Source organism: Crotalus tigris, unplaced genomic scaffold (assembly GCF_016545835.1).
Source record: "Crotalus tigris isolate CLP2741 ecotype Arizona unplaced genomic scaffold, ASM1654583v1 scf7180000023829.5930981, whole genome shotgun sequence".
Classification (NCBI taxonomy): Eukaryota; Metazoa; Chordata; class Lepidosauria; order Squamata; family Viperidae; genus Crotalus; species Crotalus tigris.
This window is the reverse complement of record NW_024100213.1, coordinates 3,624,982-3,645,749: the sequence shown is the minus strand read 5'-3', so window position 1 is coordinate 3,645,749 and position 20,768 is coordinate 3,624,982. Positions and strand designations below refer to the sequence as shown.

At 38.4% G+C, this 20,768-nt stretch overlaps 1 protein-coding gene across 2 annotated transcripts; it reads right to left on the bottom strand.

Annotated features, from left to right (window-relative positions):
• Positions 1–3,302: 3,302 nt before the first annotated feature.
• Positions 3,303–20,532, bottom strand: ERCC3 (ERCC excision repair 3, TFIIH core complex helicase subunit). 2 transcript variants are annotated; one of them, XM_039321855.1, is made up of 15 exons: positions 20,432–20,532; positions 18,739–18,944; positions 17,818–18,054; positions 16,614–16,663; positions 15,883–16,018; positions 15,397–15,558; positions 12,988–13,192; positions 12,272–12,586; positions 11,501–11,685; positions 10,744–10,946; positions 8,145–8,241; positions 7,820–7,937; positions 6,350–6,468; positions 5,884–6,036; positions 3,303–3,714 (listed from the first exon to the last, which is right to left on the bottom strand). In XM_039321855.1, exons 1-15 carry the CDS (start codon positions 20,448–20,450, stop codon positions 3,580–3,582), a joined length of 2,340 nt encoding a protein of 779 aa, XP_039177789.1. In that variant the 5' UTR covers positions 20,451–20,532; the 3' UTR covers positions 3,303–3,579. The 2 variants fall into 2 exon arrangements, with proteins under 2 accessions (XP_039177789.1, XP_039177790.1); XM_039321856.1 differs by lacking the exon at positions 3,303–3,714 and having other exon boundaries at positions 5,897–6,036; positions 6,350–6,470; positions 7,821–7,937.
• Positions 20,533–20,768: the final 236 nt, after the last annotated feature.

Below are 20,768 nucleotides of genomic sequence, written 5' to 3'. Positions count from 1 at the left end.
AGGAATTGCTGCTGAGTGTGCCAAAACACCCAGCCGGCAAACTTTGCACATGCAAGTTGTCTGCAGCGAAGGCAGAAACATAGCACCCCTCCCGGCTACCCAACTACACCATCTCCTAGTTCAGTGGTTCTCAACCTTTTTAATGCCCCCAACCGGTCGTAAGTCGAGGACTAAACTGGTCATAAGTTGAGGACTAAACCGGTCATAAGTCGAGGACTACTCAACCGGTCGTAAGTTGAGGACTTTCCCTGCCTGGGAGCGCCGTGCATGTGTGGTGCTGCCCCCTGCGCCGGCCGAGGCGTACTGGCAAGCGGCCGAGACGGAGCAGACCGACCACTGGCTGGGCCACCAGTTGGCCCAGCCCAAGGGAGGTAAGGCACCTGCCGGAAAAGGGGAAAAAAATGGCGGACAGCCTTGCTTGGCGACCCCCGTGAAATGGTCAATCGACCCCAAATGGGGTCGCAACCCATAGGTTGAGAACCGCTGTCCTAGTTAGTTCCGAAGATACCTGGAGGAGACTGGAGCGGTACGTTTCTCTTGATCTTCGGCTCTGTTAGGGTAATAATGGCTGTGGGTGCAAGAGGCAGGGGCGGCAGGGATGCTGTGGGCAGGGGTGTGAGGGGTGGCAGTGGCTGGCTGCCCCCCATGTTATGGGAGCCGCAGGGCCCTCTCTACATGGGGCTGCGCAGGGTGGGCGGTGGTGCTGGTGGGGCGGCTGCAGGCGGAGTGTGTCCATGGCGGACTGCCCCCCAGGGCCAGAGCCAGCACAGCTGGTGTTTTGGGAGCTGCGGGGCCCGCTCTACATGGGGCAGCGGTGCTGGCGGGGGCGCGGCGGGCGGTTGACCTTCCATGGGCCAAGCCAGCTTTTACGATATTTTTTTCTTCAATTTATTTGTGTCCTCCTTTTCATTGTAAAAAAGTTGGTCACCTTAGTTTTACTCGTGTCCAGTTTCATATATCCACTGTGGTTACCAAAGTAGTTTCAATTCTATATCCAAGAAAAAAACCAAATAATTGGTCTTGACATTTCAAAATGGAAAGAATATTTAAAAAACTAGCTTAGGCCACCATCCACAATTCTGTTTCCACATAGAATCAGCTAAGCCAACAATTAAACCATTAGGTTTTAAATGTTTCTGCAGAAGTTCCATTCTTGGGGTCTTTCTGGAGAGATGGGTAAGATAGATGCAAACTACAAGGTAAAACACTTTCAGGTGCTCTCTCTCTCTTCACCTCATAAATGTTGGACATACTAAGCCTCCCCACCTAGGATAATGTGTACTGTCAGTGCATCTGGAGATCATCCTGAATTTACTTACTAGTAAAACATGTAGGACAGTGATGGCGAACCTTTTCGAGTGCCCAAACTGCAACCCAAAACCCACTTATTTATCGCCGGGTGCCAGATGGGCATGGCCCACTGGGTGGGCATGGCTGTGGTGGTCATGGCAGACTGGGTGGGTGTGGCCAAGGTGGGCATGGTCACCTCGATGTTGGTCATGGGGAGGGACACCTGTGGGGGCTGGGCAGGGTTGGGGGGGGATCCAGGGGGTCCTGCAGGGTGAGGCGAGGCAAGGTGAGGTGAGGTAGGGCGGGGGTGCCATTGTTGCAGGGCCAGGCAACGCAGGGGCCAGGACGTCTGCTGCCTGACACCATCAGCCCCCGCACAGAGGCCAGCGAGCGCATGGGAGCCAACAGTGTCTATCAGCAGCCATAGCCTGCCGGCCTCTCGACCAGCGTAATCTGGGCTCCGCAGCCCACTTATAGCAGTTCAGAGAAGGCACCTCGAGCTGGATGGCCGACCGACAACTGAGGAGGTGGTGCAGTGAGTCGTACCCGGGAAAAGGAGAGCATGCGAGGCCAGGGATGGGATGGGGGGGGAAGGAACTCAGCCATGCTGGGATGCATCCGGCCTTGTGGGACCTCGGTGAGCTAGCGGGCGGCTGGTTGAAAAGGGACAGTTGCCATCTCCGGGGCATGACACCCATACCCACAGAGAGGGCTCTGAGTGCCACCTCTGGCATGCGTGCCATGGGTTCGCCATCACTGATGTAGGACTTTAAGAATTAAAAACAACACTCTTGAGTTCCACTTAAAGCCTATATAGTACAGCGCTATCCACTTGTATTTATATGGCTGAAGTGAATCTATTCTTTACCTACTGCAGCTTTTGAAGTTTTCATAGGTAGCTTCATCTAAAACAAATTGCAGTAATTATTTTAGTGGTTGTAATTAACTGTTTTCAGACCTCAGTTTATTGAAATATATTTAAATATGCTGAAGATAATTACCAGAACATAATTAACAATATGGCCATGCTCATAATAAATTGCTGGAAGTCCTTTTACTTCCAATAGAGTTGCATTAGAGATAAATCCAAAAGGTATGCTATCTTTTTTCTCTGTAACCTCATAATGGTCTCTCAGTTTAAGTCTCACCCTTTCAATCACTATTCAGGCAGAACTCTTTGAAATCAACAGGAGTTGTGTGTGAGTAATGATTGTTGGACAGCAGCTTTTGTAATTGTTTTCTCACTCTTTGAACTCAACACTACCATTTTTAAAAAAAAAATAAGTTTGGCAACTTAAGTTTATAAGGTTTTACTTTACTAAGACTGATCACATCCTAAGCTGCCTTCAATTAAAGCAAAAGGAGACGGAAAATTTAATTTGTTTTATTTGATGTTAGCTTGAGTCATAGTGACAGTCATTCTTCATGTTTGTCTTTGTGCCTTTTTCTGACAGCTGGGTAACCTTCAATTTAATTACTTCTGTTGTATACATATTTATCAAATACCACCTATGGAGAATATGTCAAATGAACTCAGCAGTCATGTCAAAATGACATCTTATCCTTTGACATTTTCTAATTAAGAAAAGGAAGTACACATTTTTAATATGAGATCATGGGAATTATGTAGTGATTAATTTAAAGTTTTAAAGTAAACTAGAATGCTGAAATTTGTACAGGATGTATAGTGTGTAGTGCATTGCATAGTTTTTTACCTATTATGCTGCAGTATAAGAACATAAATAGTGAAAATGAATGAACCCTAATTCTAGTACAACTATCTGAATTTTTTCTGAAGAATGAAGAATAACAGTCAAGTATCCTTAGCAGAAGTCTACACGTGGTTATATATTTCTATCCTTTTTTATCCCTAGTCTTTCCAACAATTTTTTCCAATAACATTTTCTCTGCTTCATACTTTTCCCACCTCCCAGCCCCAACAGTCAGACTGAACCACTATAAGGTATAATTTAAGACACCAGAATAAAATCATGAATGGGGGGAGATGAGAGTTTTTTAATATACAGTATTTTTATTCAGTGCTTTTAGATACTTGCACTCTTGTTATCTTCTTGCTACAAATATAAATATAAAACACATTCACAAATATTCTTAAGAATCTCTGAAATTGTTAAATAAAAATAAAGTTAATAGTATTCCCAGAATATAGAATACTGAAATAATTATCTTCAGTTGTGAGCAAATTGCTTATTCCACTTCCTCAATTATGAAATATGAACTTCTAATATTTCTTTTTATAGGAAGCAGATATAATGCATTTTCCTTATATTATTTCCTAAAGCGTTTAAAAAGTGGATGAATATGTTTATTTGAAGACGCCTTGCTTCGTGAGGTTTGATATTCCATGTAAACTGTATCATCTGCTCCAGACATGGAACTCATTGTGCCATAATGTCGGGATATCTAGAAAAGAATATAAAAATTAATTTTATTTACTTATTTAAAGCATTTATATAGCCACTCATCTTTCAACCAACTCTGGGTGGCTCCAATCAAAAATTAAAATACATATAAAAAGAATTAAAAGGCACATATAAAGACATGTAGAATTTTAAATGACATTATACCTTCTTTAAATCTATAAATAAGACTATAGCCTTTTTCATACAAAAAATTAGATTGCACTGAGTATATTTAAATAGCCACTCACAACTAAGTACTTTTGCATAAAACTCACATAGATAAAATGTGATTGGAGCATGGGCAGCAAGGATAAATCATAGGGTTTGAATAAAATATATTCCTAAACAACCAAATGATTTTAGTATAGACAACAAAACTTAAATGATGAAAATGGAAAAATTCCCTCAGTGCAAGAGGGCTAGTGATAACAGCGGCTAAAAGAAGGGGAGAGAATTCTACAAATTCTCTTCCTTTTTTAGTATTGTGCCACATTCCATATTATTTTGGAAGAATTCAGGGAAAAACTTTTGTATGGTCTAGAGGAATTATAAAACAATTCAGGATACAAAAATGAAATTAAGTTGAATTTTAAGTAATTAGGAATACTAAAAGGTGGCAGCATTTCAACTCAATACTGTCCCCCAAGTGTACCTGTTTATATTCTATTAACTGGAAGACCTTCCATAAATTGCACTGTGCAAAATAATGTATTTGGAGAAAGAAACATCAATAACTGATATTTTTGGTGTGCTACGCTGATGATATAATTCTGATAACTGAAAAAGCAAGAAACTGTTAATAGTGATAATTAAGGAGCACAATGAAAAAAAATGGGACTAAGATTAAGAAAAACCAACTAATGACATCAGGTAGAAGAACTGACAAAAAAAGTTGAAATGGCAGACAGCTTTTGTCATTTAGATTCAATCTATCAACAGTAAAGAATTAACCAGTCAAGAAATATGTCACAGACTAGCACTTGGAAAAGAGATTCAGATTCTTTGATGTACCTATACCTACAAAGATCAGAATCTTACAAGCTATGGTATTATCTGTTATACTTTACAGAAGCAAAAGTTGGATTTTAAAAGAAACAGAAGAGTACTGACACCCTTGAACTTTGTGGTATTGGAAAAGAATATCATAGGCTGCCAAGGAAACAAAGACATGGATAACTGAAGAAATCAATTCAGAGTTCTCACTTAAGGCACAAATGGCAAAACTCAAATTTCCATATTTTGGATGCATTATGCAAAAACATCTAGAGAAGGCTGTAATGCTAGGGAAGGTAAAAGGGGAAAAAAGGATAACCTCCATAAGGTTGACGGATTCAGTTAGGTTTGCCTAACCCTAACACTAACCCTCAGCCATTGAGTGAGGCAGTCAAGCAATTGCTCATGTGGTTGTCTTGTTCAAGAACCGCAAACCTGGCACTCCAGGTTGCAATCTCCCAGGTTGTTAAGGACATCAAGGAAAAGAACTGTCTGTGGAAGGATTTTAGCTCTGCACTCAGTTGAGGCAGGTAATCCTCTCATTTTCAAATATTACTGCAGCCTGCCAAAGAATTCCCCCCCCCCTCCATGCACAAGGGAAATCCTTCAGTGAGCTGCAGGAATAGAACTGAAATCCTGAAGATTTTAGCTTCTTTCCTGCAGCCCGTGGAATTATTTCAATTCCCCTCTATTGCCTCTGCTTGTAACCTTCCTTGCTGGTTTCCCCATTGGCTTTCTGGGGAAGCAGGCAAGGAAGGCTGCAAGTAGCATTCACATGATTATGGGGCACATGGCAACCAGTTGTAAATGTGAGCCTATAAAATGTAGTCATGTAATGACCTGGGGGCGGGGGAGACATTTTACAATCTCCAGAAGCGCTTCATAGCTTGTAAAGACCCATTCCAAGGCTATCATAAGTCAAGGACTACCTGTACAGAAGTGTTGAGTATACTGTTGGAAAACATGAAAGACCATGGGGATTAATACTATTGTAACAGACAGGGAAAAGTCCTAGGCTATAAGCCAAAACATTCCCTTGAGTGATAAATGTGTAAAAAATTATTGGAACACTATATTTCATTTTCCTTTTATATAAAATGTTCTCAATTATGTGATGTAAATGGCGCCCAACTTACAAAATTGACTCAGGGGTCTTGACATAATAATAACTACTTGCCTGAGATGACTTTGAGCCATATTCTCCTGCAACCACCTCTTCTTCAGCATCCAGATCAGAAGCTTGTAAAACTTTTTGGAGGAGCTGCTGTTGGTCTTCTTTAGATGAAAACATAAGTTCTTCCTCTTCCATACCTGCAAGTTTAGTAATTACCTGGAAACAGGAAGAGACACAGTATTATTCCATTCTATTTTTTCCATTGTTACCATCTCAAAGGCAAAGTGCCTATGCTGAGTCTTATTTGGGAAATTTTAAATTGAGGAACAACAGCTATTTCACTTAAAATAAAGTTAAAATGGACTGGTTTTCAGCTGTTACAATATAATAAAAATATTGGACCTCTGGTGGCACAGTGATTAGACTGCAGTACCCTCTAACTCTGCAGTTTGAACATCTGAACATTAGAACTTATGATTAAAGCCTGTTCTGTGTTCTCAATTCTGTAAATTACACATAACAGAATTACCTTAAAACTATAGCCTTGATCTACTAGAAATCTTTGACGTTTTGTAGAATATGCCATTTCTTGAGTGTCCTGAGAGACCAAAGAATAAAAAAAGGCATTGTATTCCTCTGCAATCATTCCTGAAGGGAAAAAAATAGTAATGGAAGATTAAGCTCACATCAAAGCAAGTCAAAACCTTAAAGAAAAACAAAGTTTTGTTTGTTTTCTCTTGTCTGCAAAAGTTTTTTCCTAGCATCTGTAATTAAGTATACAGATAACAATATTTCTGCCAAATTTAAATTTACAGATTAGCAAAAGAAAAGAAAACCTCAAACTTTTCTCAGCTGAAAAATCATGATTTCTTCCAGGAAATTTCTAGTAAGTGTTTTTTTTTCCCCTTTAATGGAAAATCCCCCTAATTTGGCACATAGCCTATAGCAGAGTGTATTACAGCAATTTTGCCCTCTGAAAAGGAGCAACAGTCTTTACCCTGAGTAGAAAATCCTATCCTTTTTGGTAAAAAAGACATACTTTCAAACAAAGCATTTTTCACTCCCACTTCCTTCAATTTTTTTTAAAGAAATGTATGTTGACCATCTGAATCCTGGATGCTTCCTTGAAAATAAAAAATGATATAGAAAATGTTATCTAGTTTTTTTTTACATTAAAAAAATGTTTTAAATACAGAAAGTTAGATGGAAAAGGAAGCGCCCAAGACAGCAAACTAGGTATCTACATATAAAACACACACTCATGTGTCAAATTGGGAGGCCCATTTTTTTTTAAAAGTATGTAATTTATCAAATATAGTTTGATGGCATATTTTAATGTTCTTAATTTGGAAATCTGTGGAATGCAAAAAATGCATTGTATAAATTCTAGTAATTTTTTACAACAATTACCCTTTGTTGTAATTCAACTGGTCACAGAGGCTTAATTTTGGATCTAAAGGAAGGAGTACTTTGCGCTAAAACACCTGGGAATCCTTTAGCAAACATTCAGCCAGAAAGCGCTTATATGCATTAGTCTTAAACACACACCTCATACTCACGTCAGATGTCATTATTGCTAACTTTATACTTTGGCTGGTCAAGCTGCTAATGGAATACCTCAATCAATTAATGTGGCATGAAAGAATACTTCTCCAAGCCCTAATCCCATTGTAAAACAGCACCACAGTGGTACAAAGCTATTCAATCAGAATAACCAAAGTCTCTTTAACCCAAGATCTACTAAATTGTCTCTTTAAAAAACTAAAAATATTAAGTGGTGGGAGAAATGATTAGGCAGGAAAGAGAAAAGGAAAGATGGCCCCTTTTGAAGTATTTTTAATAATTTTGAATTTTGTCATAGTCTGTGACCTTGAGCTGACGAGTGACAAAACAGGACAATAGCAAATTGTATGTGCTTAGTCAGCTAAATAACATATTGCTTTCACGCTTCAGTGTTCCATTAAAATTACAGAATATTGCAACACAAGACTCAATTTACCTTTTTTGGCTCTTAAGACTCGACCCAGTCTCTGAGCCTCTTGTCTTCGAGAGCCCCCATGAGACGAAATTTGAATGAGAACATTGGCTTCCGGCAGATCAAAAGATGTATCACCAACCTGTAATGCATAAGCACCTTTTAGGAAACAAACTATATTCTCATATTAATGTAGATAACCAAATCTTAGTAAGACATGTTAGCTTGTGGCCAACAACAAAAACACATGAATATGAAAAAAAAGTAAAAAAGTAATTTATAGATTGTTCAAAATGAGTGCTGAACCACTCTAATTTAGTCCAATACCAAGCAGAGCAGAATCCATTACCTTGGAGATAAAGATGGTATTGATTTTGGGATTGTGTTTGAAATTCTGCAGTATTTGCATCCTCTCCCCCTGTGCTGTAGGCCCATAAATATAAGGTCTAAAAGATACAATATGCATACGTAGAAAGGATCAAATAGTTATATTTTACTTCCTGTATTCAGATATGTCATACAATCTAGTATGAATATATTATGATTAAGATGAAAAAAAGCACAGCAATATGCTTTCATTATGGAATTAAGCTATACTTTTATAAAAGAACTTTCCTTTTTTTGTAGCATTTTTCTTTCTTGTTTATTTTTAGTTCACTGGATTGCGTTCCCAGTCATTTGGAGACAAATTCATTCTGTCAGACACCCCTCCCGCCACAGAAATAAATCCTGACAGTTGTAAAATGTTATGTGCTTGATGTGTGCCTTATGACTCAACAGATCAGTGGGTGGAATATATCTACTAATCCTACATGAAAGGAGAGAAGCAGCTGTTAAAATAAAAAAGGTATTTTCTTCAGCTGAACCAATGAACTTGTACTTAACAGCTGTGTTCTTCTTTCCCCTTTCCACTTATATCTGATCACATCTAAATTGCATTTTGAATTAAATTATTCTGGTCTCAAAATAGTTCCCTGGGAGCTACAGTGAAAATTAACAATCAACATATATTTTGTGACAAAGTAAACAGATGCTGCCAGAGCATGGTGGAAGTATTCCATCAAAGATACAATCTAAGATGTCTGCTAAGTTCATATGACATTTTTAAATAAAATAAAAAGCTAACATAATTCAAATTAAGCATCATGTTTAAAAAAACATGCATGAAATTTGAAATATATACTTAATATCTTATAAAAGAGAAAGAAAGAAAGAAAGAAAGAAAGAAAGAAAGAGCTTAATATACATGAATACAAATTTGAAAATAAATCACAAACTGAGAACTGATGATTTCATGGACCAAGTAAATATGCTACAGTATTAATGAAAGAATTTAAAATATCCTCAAAGAACGCTCTGAAAATTATTCCATAAGACAAAGCCACCTTGGAAAAACTTAGGTTCAAATTTTAGCTGACTGATAGAAGTTAACTAACTGAATTTGGGTTGGTGATTCTTTTTCATCCCAACCCACTTCACATAGATATTGTTGCAGAAAAATTTGGAGGAGAAAACTGATAGGGGAAATATATATGCTGCCTCTGGTACTGGAAGAAACATAGAAAATAAATCTAACAAGTAACAACCAAAATGCTTAAGCTACAACAGCAACTACTATTTAAAAGAAACAAAAAAGGCTGAAACACATCACTACGTAAAACAATCACACTGCAGCATTTTTCCTTCAAGTTTCTGTCTTGAATTTAAATTCTGCCTCTGATACTAGACTTGAATAATTTGTTTAAATACTGCTTCTGCAAGCTATCCTGGCAGTGAAGGTATCTTACTTTTCTGCTGCATAGGTTTTTCAAATGATAATTAGTTGAACTGAGTATGTAGCACTGATCTTTAGAGTGCTGGAAAATGCATGGCAAATTGTGACCAGCACTGATGATGTTACCTAGTTTGGGTAATAAAATGTCTGCAGGAAAACAAGTAAGCTCAGGGAGCACCAAGGACGCCTCACATGGCAAATTATTGTATCAGCTATATGCTTTTTTGTACACAGGAAACAGATGGATAACTGTAAGCGTATTATTTAATGTTCTTCTCAATCAGAAAATAATTTTTTCTTCTTCAGTCACTAAGTCATGTTCGACTCTTTGTGTTCTCATGGGCAATAGCATGCCCTGTCCTCCACTATCTCCTGCAGTGGGCCCAAATTCTTGTTTACTGCGTTGATACTATCTAATAATCTCATCCTGTGCTGTCCCCTCACACAACAGCAAAACCAAGAGACTCTTAAAAGCCTTATTCATATCGCAGTGTTTTAAGTTATTCTCCCTATTATCAAATAATTACAATGTAACTGCCCTTTGAATTTAGATTACATTATCATAAAGCAGCTTTAGGGGCCTTTTCATAAATTTCTCAATAGCAAAATATTCTTACTGCATGTACGTTGTTCCTTTACAGAGATGCAAAGATATTATACATTTCAATTTTGAGATGGATGGATCCCTTAGCTGTGACCTCTGGAGACCTTCCAATAGTAGCTATAGAATTGTCATTACTTATTGGGATAAAAGAGGAAACTATCCGAGGAATTATGTAGCTTTAAGATAACTGCAATCAAATTAAATTAAATATAGATTTGTCCTGACAATGCCCAATTACTGCCCCTTTCTGAAATGCAGTCCTCAATACTTCAAAGGCCCAGGATATCCTCTGCTTACCAATCATTATGCATTTGTAGTTGTAACTGTACATGTAGGAAAATAAATTGTACTGTAACTTATTCGTCAAGGATTCTTTCTAACTTAAGAAATCTTTTTGTCCCTGGTTGATAATTAACTCCTGTAATTTCATGCAAATGAATATATAATAAGAAAAAAGTAATACTGCTGATTTTAAGGATTTAATATGCAAAGTCACCAACCTGGAAGAAGTCTTTTTTTGCTTCTGACATTTATTAAACACACAAATATCTGTAATTCATGAATACTTACTTGCCCAATCTAACAGCATACTCCTTCAAAGCAAACACATTGTCAGCAAAGACGATGATCTTATCATTCCTTCGTTCATGGAATTTAATCAGGAACTGGCAAGCTCTAAATTTGTTTGGGTTCATAGTATAGAGCAATATCCGCTTCTTTGTTTTAATAGCTACGTATTCTCTGTAGAATTCAGGAGACATTGGACACCAAACCTACAATTATATCCAATAAAGTACAAACTTTAGTAAGAATAGCTCAATAAGAGTTTATAACAGAAATGTGACAAGGATAAAAGATTACCCTGTATGATAAAAAGAAAAAAAGTATTTACGCTAGCAGGAAAGATAAGGCAGGGACAGATACTTGCAGCCTTATTTAAGAAAAACATTTCTGATTATTTAAAACTCCATAAAGAACTATTATCAACTTCCGATTCTATCCCTAGCAGCAATTGACTAAAGAGAAGCCATTTCTCTTCCCTGCTGAAGATTTTTCCCTCAGAGAGTAGACTCAGGAAAAGTGTGAGTTAATGGTAAGGAGCTGTAATAGGGAACAAGAAGACTGAAATCATAAAAAAAAAAAAAAAAGAGGCAGATCAAGCCAAGATCTCTAAAACAAGGCACATACAGAAATTTTACTTCCAGTATGAAATGGTCCAGAATTTTACATCCCAATTTTAAGTCAGCTGAGGAAAAATATTGCTGCTGGAGAATGTATTTGCTGGAGTCACTGTAGCACAGCTAGCACTGAACAAAACATTCCTTACCTCAGCACACTGGACTTTAGCAATATAACCACTGTTTTGCAATTCCATCCAATTGGCTTCATAGAGTTTAGGCCCAATCAGGAAATTCAGGTCTACAATTTTGTCATCTTCTCGGACAAGAGTGGCTGTTAATCCAAGCTTGCAATGGGCCTGAACAATAGTGAGCACACGCCTAAACATTTTTGCTGAAAGAATTGGGCAAAAACCAGTGAGATCCTGTCTGAGGAGTATTTAAAAAATATAGCACCATGTTAATTTTTCATGCCATAAGTTATATTAAATGAGAATCACACTGAATTGGAATCCTATGTTCAAATTAGGTTTGTTTAGTTGATTTCCATGCATATATCTACATGATCAGTTTTGTAACAACAACTTAATATTCCTTATCCAATTCATTTCACAAATTAAATCTACAGAAAATTAAATAATATCAATTCGGGCAAATCATTGCTGAGTTGGCCAATATCTAAATCCAAAGCCATGCACTAGTGGAATTTTTTTAAATTTTCCATCAACAAATAAAAACCCACAGCAATTAGCATTAAGCTATAAGTACAATAAAAGGTGTATCTTTGATGTTTAAAAATGTATCGATCTGCAGCATTCATGCTAATGTTGTTTCATTTTACATATATTAGATTCATTATAAAGGTATACTACTTTTTACAAAGCAGTATCATCAACGTATTTCAGAATAATCAGGGTTCCTATAATTCAGTAATGAAACCTGGGCTGTGGCAAAACAATAGCCAGATATTGGGGCTTTACCAGGTATGGTATGCACTTCATCGAGGATCATCAGACCCCATTCTTGGCTCTTCAACCATTCCATCACTCTCTCTGCCTCCCATGACCTCTTTGTTGTGTGTCCCAACATGGAGTAGGTACTGATAGCTATAGAACAGCCAATCGGTTTGTCTTTGGCATCAGAAGTAAATCGGCAGATTTGGCTATCATCAATGGTAGACCACATCTTGAACTGGGCTTTCCATTGCTCCACCGAGACAGCAGAATTACCCAGTACCAGGCACCGCTTACGAACAGTGCAAGCAGCTGTTACACCTACAAGTGACTTGCCAGCACCTAAAGTGAATGAAACAAAAATTTGTCAAAGCTTTGCATGGAATGTACTACTATTCAGAGAATAAGTAATACTCAGCCAGATATGTCCCACTTAAAAGAGCTCTGAACGCTCTAACCTAGTCCCTATCAAAAAAAAAAAGATATCAACATGGTCTGAAAGTAACTCATGCCACTCTGTTGCTGAAACCAATTATAAACTATGTATAAATGGTACAGAAATCAGATAATAATTCTGTATGAGATGCTCAGAGATATTGAAATTAGTAGTGTGCAAGAAGAAGAAATAGATAACAAATACGGACATCCCATGAAACAAATGCTATTTTTACTAGTATTATCTCAGAATCTAATCTCAATCGGGTAACGTTAAAGAACATTCCGTTTCAACAGAATCCACTCACCACAAGGCAAGACGATAACCCCAGATCTAGCACGACCATTCCCAAACATTTTTCTCAAACTCTTCTCCTGGTATGGTCGGAGAACAGCTGTGGGTTTCAGGTCTATGTTAATATCTGGATTCACGGAATCATTTCTGAAATCATATTCAGCAAGCAGAGGGTACTCCAGCTGAATGCAACGCTTCTGAAGCTCTTCAATCATTTCCTAGAAATGGAAACAAAAAGGTTAGGAGGGTCTTTTACAGTTCTTCTATTCTGTTACTCATTTAAAGCTATGGGAAAGTGCTTAAAATTTTCCATAAAGTTTGAGATGTCAGGTTGCACTTGCACTCTCTCTCTAAAACACACACACATTAGAGCACTGGATCGTCAATCACAAATCCAGAAACATTTTCCACACTCTGAAAAGATTTCATGAGTCACAAAAGCAACGCTTTACAAAATATTTAAGCAAATATATTTATGTTTGGTATTCGAGCAAGACTTATATAAAAAGCTGCACCCCCTCTTATTTCGAAAATGTTAATTTGATTGAATTGTCACACTTGCCGCTTTCATGTTCAGTGCTTATATGTATAACAGATGGCCCTACAGTGGCAATGTGGGAGGAAACATTTTATTATTATGAATTCACATCTTAAGGACATAAGAGTGGCTTGATGCAATGCAAGGCAGTATCTGTCCTATAGGGATACTGAGTATCTAGAACTCCAGGTGGAGCAGGCAACCATGAACTTTCTGTGCTGTTTTGATAGAAGCACACGAATGCAATCAGGAAGGAGACTAGTATCACAGAAAAAGCCAAGAATTTCTTCCTTTAATTTCCTATTAAAGTTACATACAAACTGTGTAACAGCCACACTGTATTTTGTGTTTGTATGTAAATTTTATTGAATTTTTTAAAGGTAAGAATAAGACTAATACAAACTAAAAATAGAGTAAAAAAGAAAAAGGAAAAAACAAAAGGTGCAAAAAATAGTAGTTCCAACTGTCCACCCATTAGTCCCAAGAGGAAAAATTCTGGTTTCAGTTGTATATTAATCTTTAAAATCTTCTGAATCAAATATGCATTTGAACCCAAAATTTTTGAGCTGTTTTCACATCCATCAAGTATAATAAATGTTCACATTGCCAACCTAAGTTTGAAGTACTTTTATGCATTCTAAATAATTTTTCTGATGTTATATATCAACAGTATATGATTTTATAAAAATTATCTTTCAGATTATAACATATGTTTCAATTCTTTCAACCACATATTTTTCCATTGTTCCATCTGCATATTATAACCAACCATTTCATGGTTGGTCAGAACTTCGAATGGTTGCTCAGCAGCTGCTCAGTATTACTTTTATATTTTTTTGTAAAATCCACCAACTATCTACATTCTTTAATATTAACCAAAATTCCCACAAAAGTCCAATCCATTTGCCTGAGTTCCAATATTTGCAAAAACTTTTCCCAAAATCTTTCAAAAATTACTGCCCCCTTTATTCCTTCAAACTTTCTCGCATTCAATCTTTTTAAGCTTTTTGCTAGAGATTTCAATCGTTTAAAAGTTTTTTTCCTCCTTATTGAATCCAGAAGGAACGTTGACTGAGCAAGTGATTTTGTCCTATCCTGCCAATCAGAAGATCTAACTATAAATTGATTACATTCAATGGTGTTTAAGAAAGTGAAGCTTTTGTGGACTTTATGTCTTGAGGGTGAAGGTTTGTTCTCCGAGCTAGTGGGTTGGTTTCTGAACGTTACATTAACATGCTAAGTAACATCTTCAGCAGTGTTTAGGAGATGTCAGTGTTCTTTCGTTTACAAGGGCTTCAGGTGTGGGTGTGTCGATTAATGAAACATTCAGAAACCAACCCACAAGCTCAGAGAACAAATCTTTACCCTCATCCTACACCCGAGCTACAGATATTCGCCACTATTGCAAACTTTGTATTTTATAGACTGCAGTTGTGAGCCTAACTTAAATCCCTAACTTCTAGCTGCTTGACTCACAAGTTGACCACAAAAACCTCAGTTCCTGCTATCTACCGACAAGGAGCAGTTGGAGAAATACAGGTGAGCAATCTCATGGTCTTTCCTTGTCTGCCAAAAAGCCATCCACACTCCATTAGGAACCACTAGTTTGCCATGGAACCACCACAGAAACTAGAGTGTTTTGGATCGATTCCTTTAATGGACATATGTTGCAGTTATACAACACTACTAAAACAAGTTTCACTGTAGCCTGAAATGCAAATTTAAAGGACTAGGCAAAGAGACACAAAAGTATTTAAGGGGAAAAAAAAAGATTTAAATTATCAGACATCTCATCACATCAAAAATAAGATATTATTTTATAAGTAGTTCATATTCCTGTGCTTCTATTAGAATAGTAAGGTATAAGTAAATTCATGTATTTACCTGCTTCACTTCAAAAGACACAGTTTGAGTTTCCTCTTCCTCTTCTTCATCTTTGTCCATTTGTTCATAAAATTCAAATAAGTCAGCAGGGACATCTGGTTTAGTCTGAACGTCTGCCCCTTGAGAAGTTGATGGCCCACTATTTTCACTAGACTTTGAAATCTAAAATAGATAAGATTTCTCAACTGAGTAGAGAAAAATGAAGCCAGATAGAGGTTCATTTTATCAACGGGATAGGCAAAGAACATTTAAAGAATGTATGAAAGCAGACTGTACAGATACAATAAACTGTAAATAGATCAACCCTTCCCTAAGGATTAATAGTGGTGACAACAGGCACAAAAATATGTGGCATATTCACCCTACTGAAAAGGAATTCCTATAAAGAGAAATCAGATTTGACATAATTGTTCAACTATAGTTACAGAATAAAGCAAATAGCTCCCACACACTATATAAAGTGTGCGGGCCATAATCTCAACCTACTGCAGATTTGCTCTTGAACGTTTCAGTTATGAGTTCAGTTTCTTCCCCCTCTGCATTTCTCAGGCGACACTCCCTAATAACTTGGTCCTGAAGAAGTTGCTGAATGACTTCAGGATGGGCGCTTTCTACAAAATACCTAGCAAGTATTAAAAAAAGGGAAAGGGAGAAAAAAAATTATACAAATAATTCCACAAATGTTATAACTCTTTACCATTTTAACACCATCTATAGAAAGATGTACAGGTTTTTGCATTTTCTTCAGGTAATGTGCTATTCAATTGGAGAAACACAAAGAATTTATACCTGACTATATCCTTAAAGAGACAATGGCCACATTTGTACATAAGAAACCACTAATCTTGGGTTAACAAGTCACAATTTGAAAAAGCATACACTGGTTAGCTTGGGTTATTCTGTTATTTGAATTTGGGTGTTTCCTGCATTTTAATTTTAGTTCCTTTGTTTTTCTGCAGAGACATCACATATTTATTTGTTTGAACCCATCTGATTTTGTTTTATTCCTGTTGACACTGGCCATCAAAAAGTCGCTCTTATTTTTAACAAGTTATAATTGTATATATTTCTGATTCAATCATATTTTCTTCAAATACCTTATGAAAAACCAAATTTGTTAACTGAGATAGCATCAAAGCCAAAACTAATACCAGAACATACAAATGAAAATGTCATATTCCATAATGCAGAAAAAAATCATGCAAGTAACTTTTTACCTGTTATGCTTCAGGACCAGTTTCACCTTTCCATAACTAACAGTACATAGCTACAAGACAATAATATTAATTAGAAATAGATGAATAAAATTTATTTGTATTACACATAAAATTAGGTGACTACAGTAAACTGTCATCAAATTATTCCATAAGAAAGGGAAATCAAACTAAACGTTAGGCTGCAATTTATAAGAAAAATTGCCTTGAATATTAATTTGGACCATATGATTTCATATGCCTTCTCCCAACTTAGCACTCTTCAGATGCATTACACCAAGGGTGTCAAACTGCCAGCCCATCATACCGGAGCCACGCCCACCCCATTGCCGGCAATGGCGAAAAAGCTCCGATACATTGCGTGACGTCACGTGATGTCGCGAGTTTGACATGCCTGCATTACACCAAAATGTTTATCACCCAGATGGGGACAATTGATGCTCTACTATTTCTGGAGATCCAAAGGTTGGGAAAGGCTGATTTAGCAAAACTCATCATAACAACTCTCTGAAACAGGTTTTACCACTTAACATCTACTAACAAAGTGTGTGTTCTTCTAAAGCAGTGGTTCTCAACCTTTCTAATGCCGCGACCCCATAATACAGTTCCCCATGCTGTGGTGACCCCCAACCACTTATACATCACTGGGTGCCAGGGGCGTGGCCAAAGAAAAGGGGAAAAAAATGGCGGACAGCCTTCTTTGGCGACCCCCGTGAAATGGTCGTTCGACCCCAAATGGGGTCCCGACCCACAGGTTGAGAACCACTGTTCTAAAGAGACAAAAAAAATATTAGGGGGGTCAGAAGTGGTCAAAAGTTTGCTTTCATAATATGATTACTGTATTCTTGTAAAATCCTGGCCAAGTTCCATAACAGCAAGTGGGAACATTGGTTTATTACCATGAAAAAAAACAAGCTGTTTCTGTCACTTATACCTATCTTGAATCAACCTTTCTCTACTTGCATCCCAGTTTTTTGTCTTCCTTAATTATGCTGAAGTAAACAATCAAATGTAAATACTAAAGTATATTGCATATTTCTTTCATTTGATTTCCAAAATAATTCTTGCCATGAAGCTCTGTACCAAAGCCAAACACAAGAGAAGATGCAGTATCTCTTGCGATGTTTTATTTCTCCCCACCACCACCACCACAGCATCCAGCCCTTTGTATCTGGAACACGCAATTAGATAATGAATGACAGTGTACCTTAATAAACTGAATGATCCCATCAGGCACACCAGTCTTACTCAGTTTTTGTAGATATTCAGTGATATCGCTGGTTTGCAAACCCACACTGACAGCAGCATACAGGGAGTAAGCAGTCAGTTTATATTCATGGACATGGGTAGGTCGGCAAACTGGCTCAGCAATGGCCACAAGAAAATCCTGGGCATACTTGTACACAGGTGAAAAGGCTTCTAAGAAAATATGGCCATCAGGAGCCTAGAGAATAGACAAAAACTTTGAAGATGACCAAAATAACTACATGTACCAAAGCTGTTAAATATGAGGCAAGGAAAAGAATTTACCCTAATCAATTCAATTTTGTGAATGTATTTGTATTTCTGCATTAGTGGTGAGGTGAGGGGACATGTGGCCTCCCAGCATCTCTCATTATTGACTATGCTGGCTGAGGTGGCATGGACTGCAGGTTCTTAAATTGAGTCATTAAAAAGACACTCTGAACATAAATGGCATCTCCAAACCATCTGAAGAGAGTGATATTTCTCACAAGACTACCCAAAGAATGAATAAAAAGTTTGATATAACATCGTAGAAAATTCATCCACAAAGTAAAAGTATTCCTTCTGCTTACATGGGTGACTTTTTGAAATTAATTTTTCTCTCTCTACACACCAATCATAATCACACAAAAATTAGGTATCTTATAATAAAAGGGCCTAACATACAACAAACATTCCTTCCAGCTCCTTTAAAATAGATGAATATGTATAATGTGAAATGCAGAGAGAACTTGGGTCTCATTGTCACATGAATCAAATAAGTATGGAGATACTATTTATAGGATCACATTTAGAAGCTAGCAGATAGGAAACAATAAGCTATACATTTCCTTCCTTCGAACAAAATTTTTTTTTGAAAAGCAATGCATCTAAAAGGACTTACCACCCACAATGGGCGTGAGGAATGGTCAGCTTTGAGTGGCATCTGGTTCCTGTAGTCTTTTGCACCATATTCATCAACTTTGGTCCCAGAATCTTCCACTTGCTTCCCTGCAGCTGATGGAACTGCTTCTTGGGACTCTTTGCCTGTAAGGTCATATTCTTCTTCCTCTTCCTCCTCATAGTGGCGTTTTTTCGATTTCTTCTTATCTGGAAACCCAACAGTAGTTAAACACACATGCAGTTCCTTCAGCCAAATGACAACACAAATGGAGCTATTTTCTAATGCAAAACTTTGAAGGAACCATGAATGTCAGCATATTGTACTGGCTTCAGAAGTAGCTGTTCTTGTATACAGATAGGGATCACTTAAGGTGAACCAGGCTGGGAAGAATTACTTTAGTTGTTCCAAGGCTTCTTTCCACTTCCTAGTTAATATTCAAGGACAAAACGTACAGCTTTACCAGGGGTGTCAAACTCAATTTCATTGAGGGCTGCATCAGCATTGCGGTTGCCCTTTGGGTGTGTGTGTGTGTGTGTGTGTGGCCAGGGTGAGTGCGGCCTACTCGGTGGGCGTGGATGGAGTAGGTGTGGCCTACTGGGTGGGCATGGCCAGCTCTACATTGTTCCCATCAAGGGTACCTGTGGGGGCCTGGGCAGGAGTGGGACAGATCTGAGGGTCTCTGGCAGAAGGGGGTGGAACCAGGGCAAGTGCCAAGGCATGGTCCATTTCTTCATTCCTCACAAAGGGTGACACCTCCCCAGCATGCACTCAGGGATGGGACTGACACGGCAGGGGTTAGTTCCTCATTGTTTCCAGATGGCCTTGTGGAGCTAAGACTGAATGTGTTTCAGCATAGATGGCCACCACAAAATTGTACATTGGCTCCCAGCTGGCCTGGGCCAGGGCCAAGGCAGCGGGGGCGTTCCCTCATTGTTTCCAGGATGGCTTCGTGGGCCACATGAAACTACTTCGCAGGCCTTGTGTTTGACATGTCTGAGCTATACAAATTACTACCAGATTTCCTTTAGATTAAGTTAAAGTTAGGCTTATTACTCTGAGAATGTTTTTCTCTAAACACAGAAAATAAAAACGTCACAAGAGATACTGCATCGTAAATCTTATTCAAGGACTTGCCATAATTCAGAGAGCATATGAAGATATACCTTGGGAAAGTGTACATGTACAAAATTGCTTATACCTGGTTATAGCAAAAAAAAAAAAAAAGGGGGGGAGACAATGTCTTGCTTTAAAGCAGTGTTTCTCAACCTTGACAATGTTAAGGCATGTGAACTTCAACTCCCAGAATTCCACAGCCAGCAATGCTGGCTGTGGAATTCTGGGAGTTGAAGTCCACATGCCTTAACATTGTCAAGGTTGAGAAACACTGCTTTAAAGAGAGAACAAATCGAGTATGTGAAGCACCGATTTATCTCAAACAAGGACATGCTGTTAGTCGTCAAATGCGTCACCGCTACAAAGCTGTGCGTACGTTTTGTAAGAATAAGAGAACCGGCATTAGGCTCACGAGGAAGACTACGAGGGAACCCCTATGGCGCCAGGTCTTGAAGAACTTCCCCGTCGAAGAAGCAACCACCCGAAGGCGAGCCTGGCTCCCCGAACACAGAAGCAAAATAGCTTCCAATTCTAAGGTGACAAAGCCGAAGAGCGTCCCAGGAAAGCGCCGACGGCTTACCTCGCTCCTTCTTGCCCATTTCTGAGGCGTTCCGGCGACGCAGCACCGGCCGTGAGCATCTCCCCTTAGTCCCCACCGCTTCCGGAGCGGAAGAAAGCGAATCCGGTTGCTCCTCCTCTGTAACGTCATCACGGAGACCTCGGGGAGGAGGGGACCGAATTTGCCGTCGTCTGTGATTGGGTCGCTTTCTCGCTCGGCAAGGAGCGGGCGGGACAAATCCTCCCAGGACGCAGAGCGAAAACTTTGCGAACTGGGGATGGGAGACCTCCGGGAAATCTTAGGGCTGTAAACAGGATTAAGGATGGAAGGTTGAAAAATCGAAATTCATGTCCTCACA

Excerpts from the sequence above, each read along its gene's own strand:
- ERCC3 (XM_039321855.1), bottom strand. Across the intron at positions 16,019-16,613 it reads CTGGTCCTGAAGCATAACAG|GTATTTTGTAGAAAGCGCCC; the intron begins GTAAAAAGTTAC and ends AATACTTGCTAG. Across the intron at positions 8,242-10,743 it reads TATGCTGTTAGATTGGGCAA|ACCTTATATTTATGGGCCTA; the intron begins GTAAGTATTCAT and ends TGTATCTTTTAG.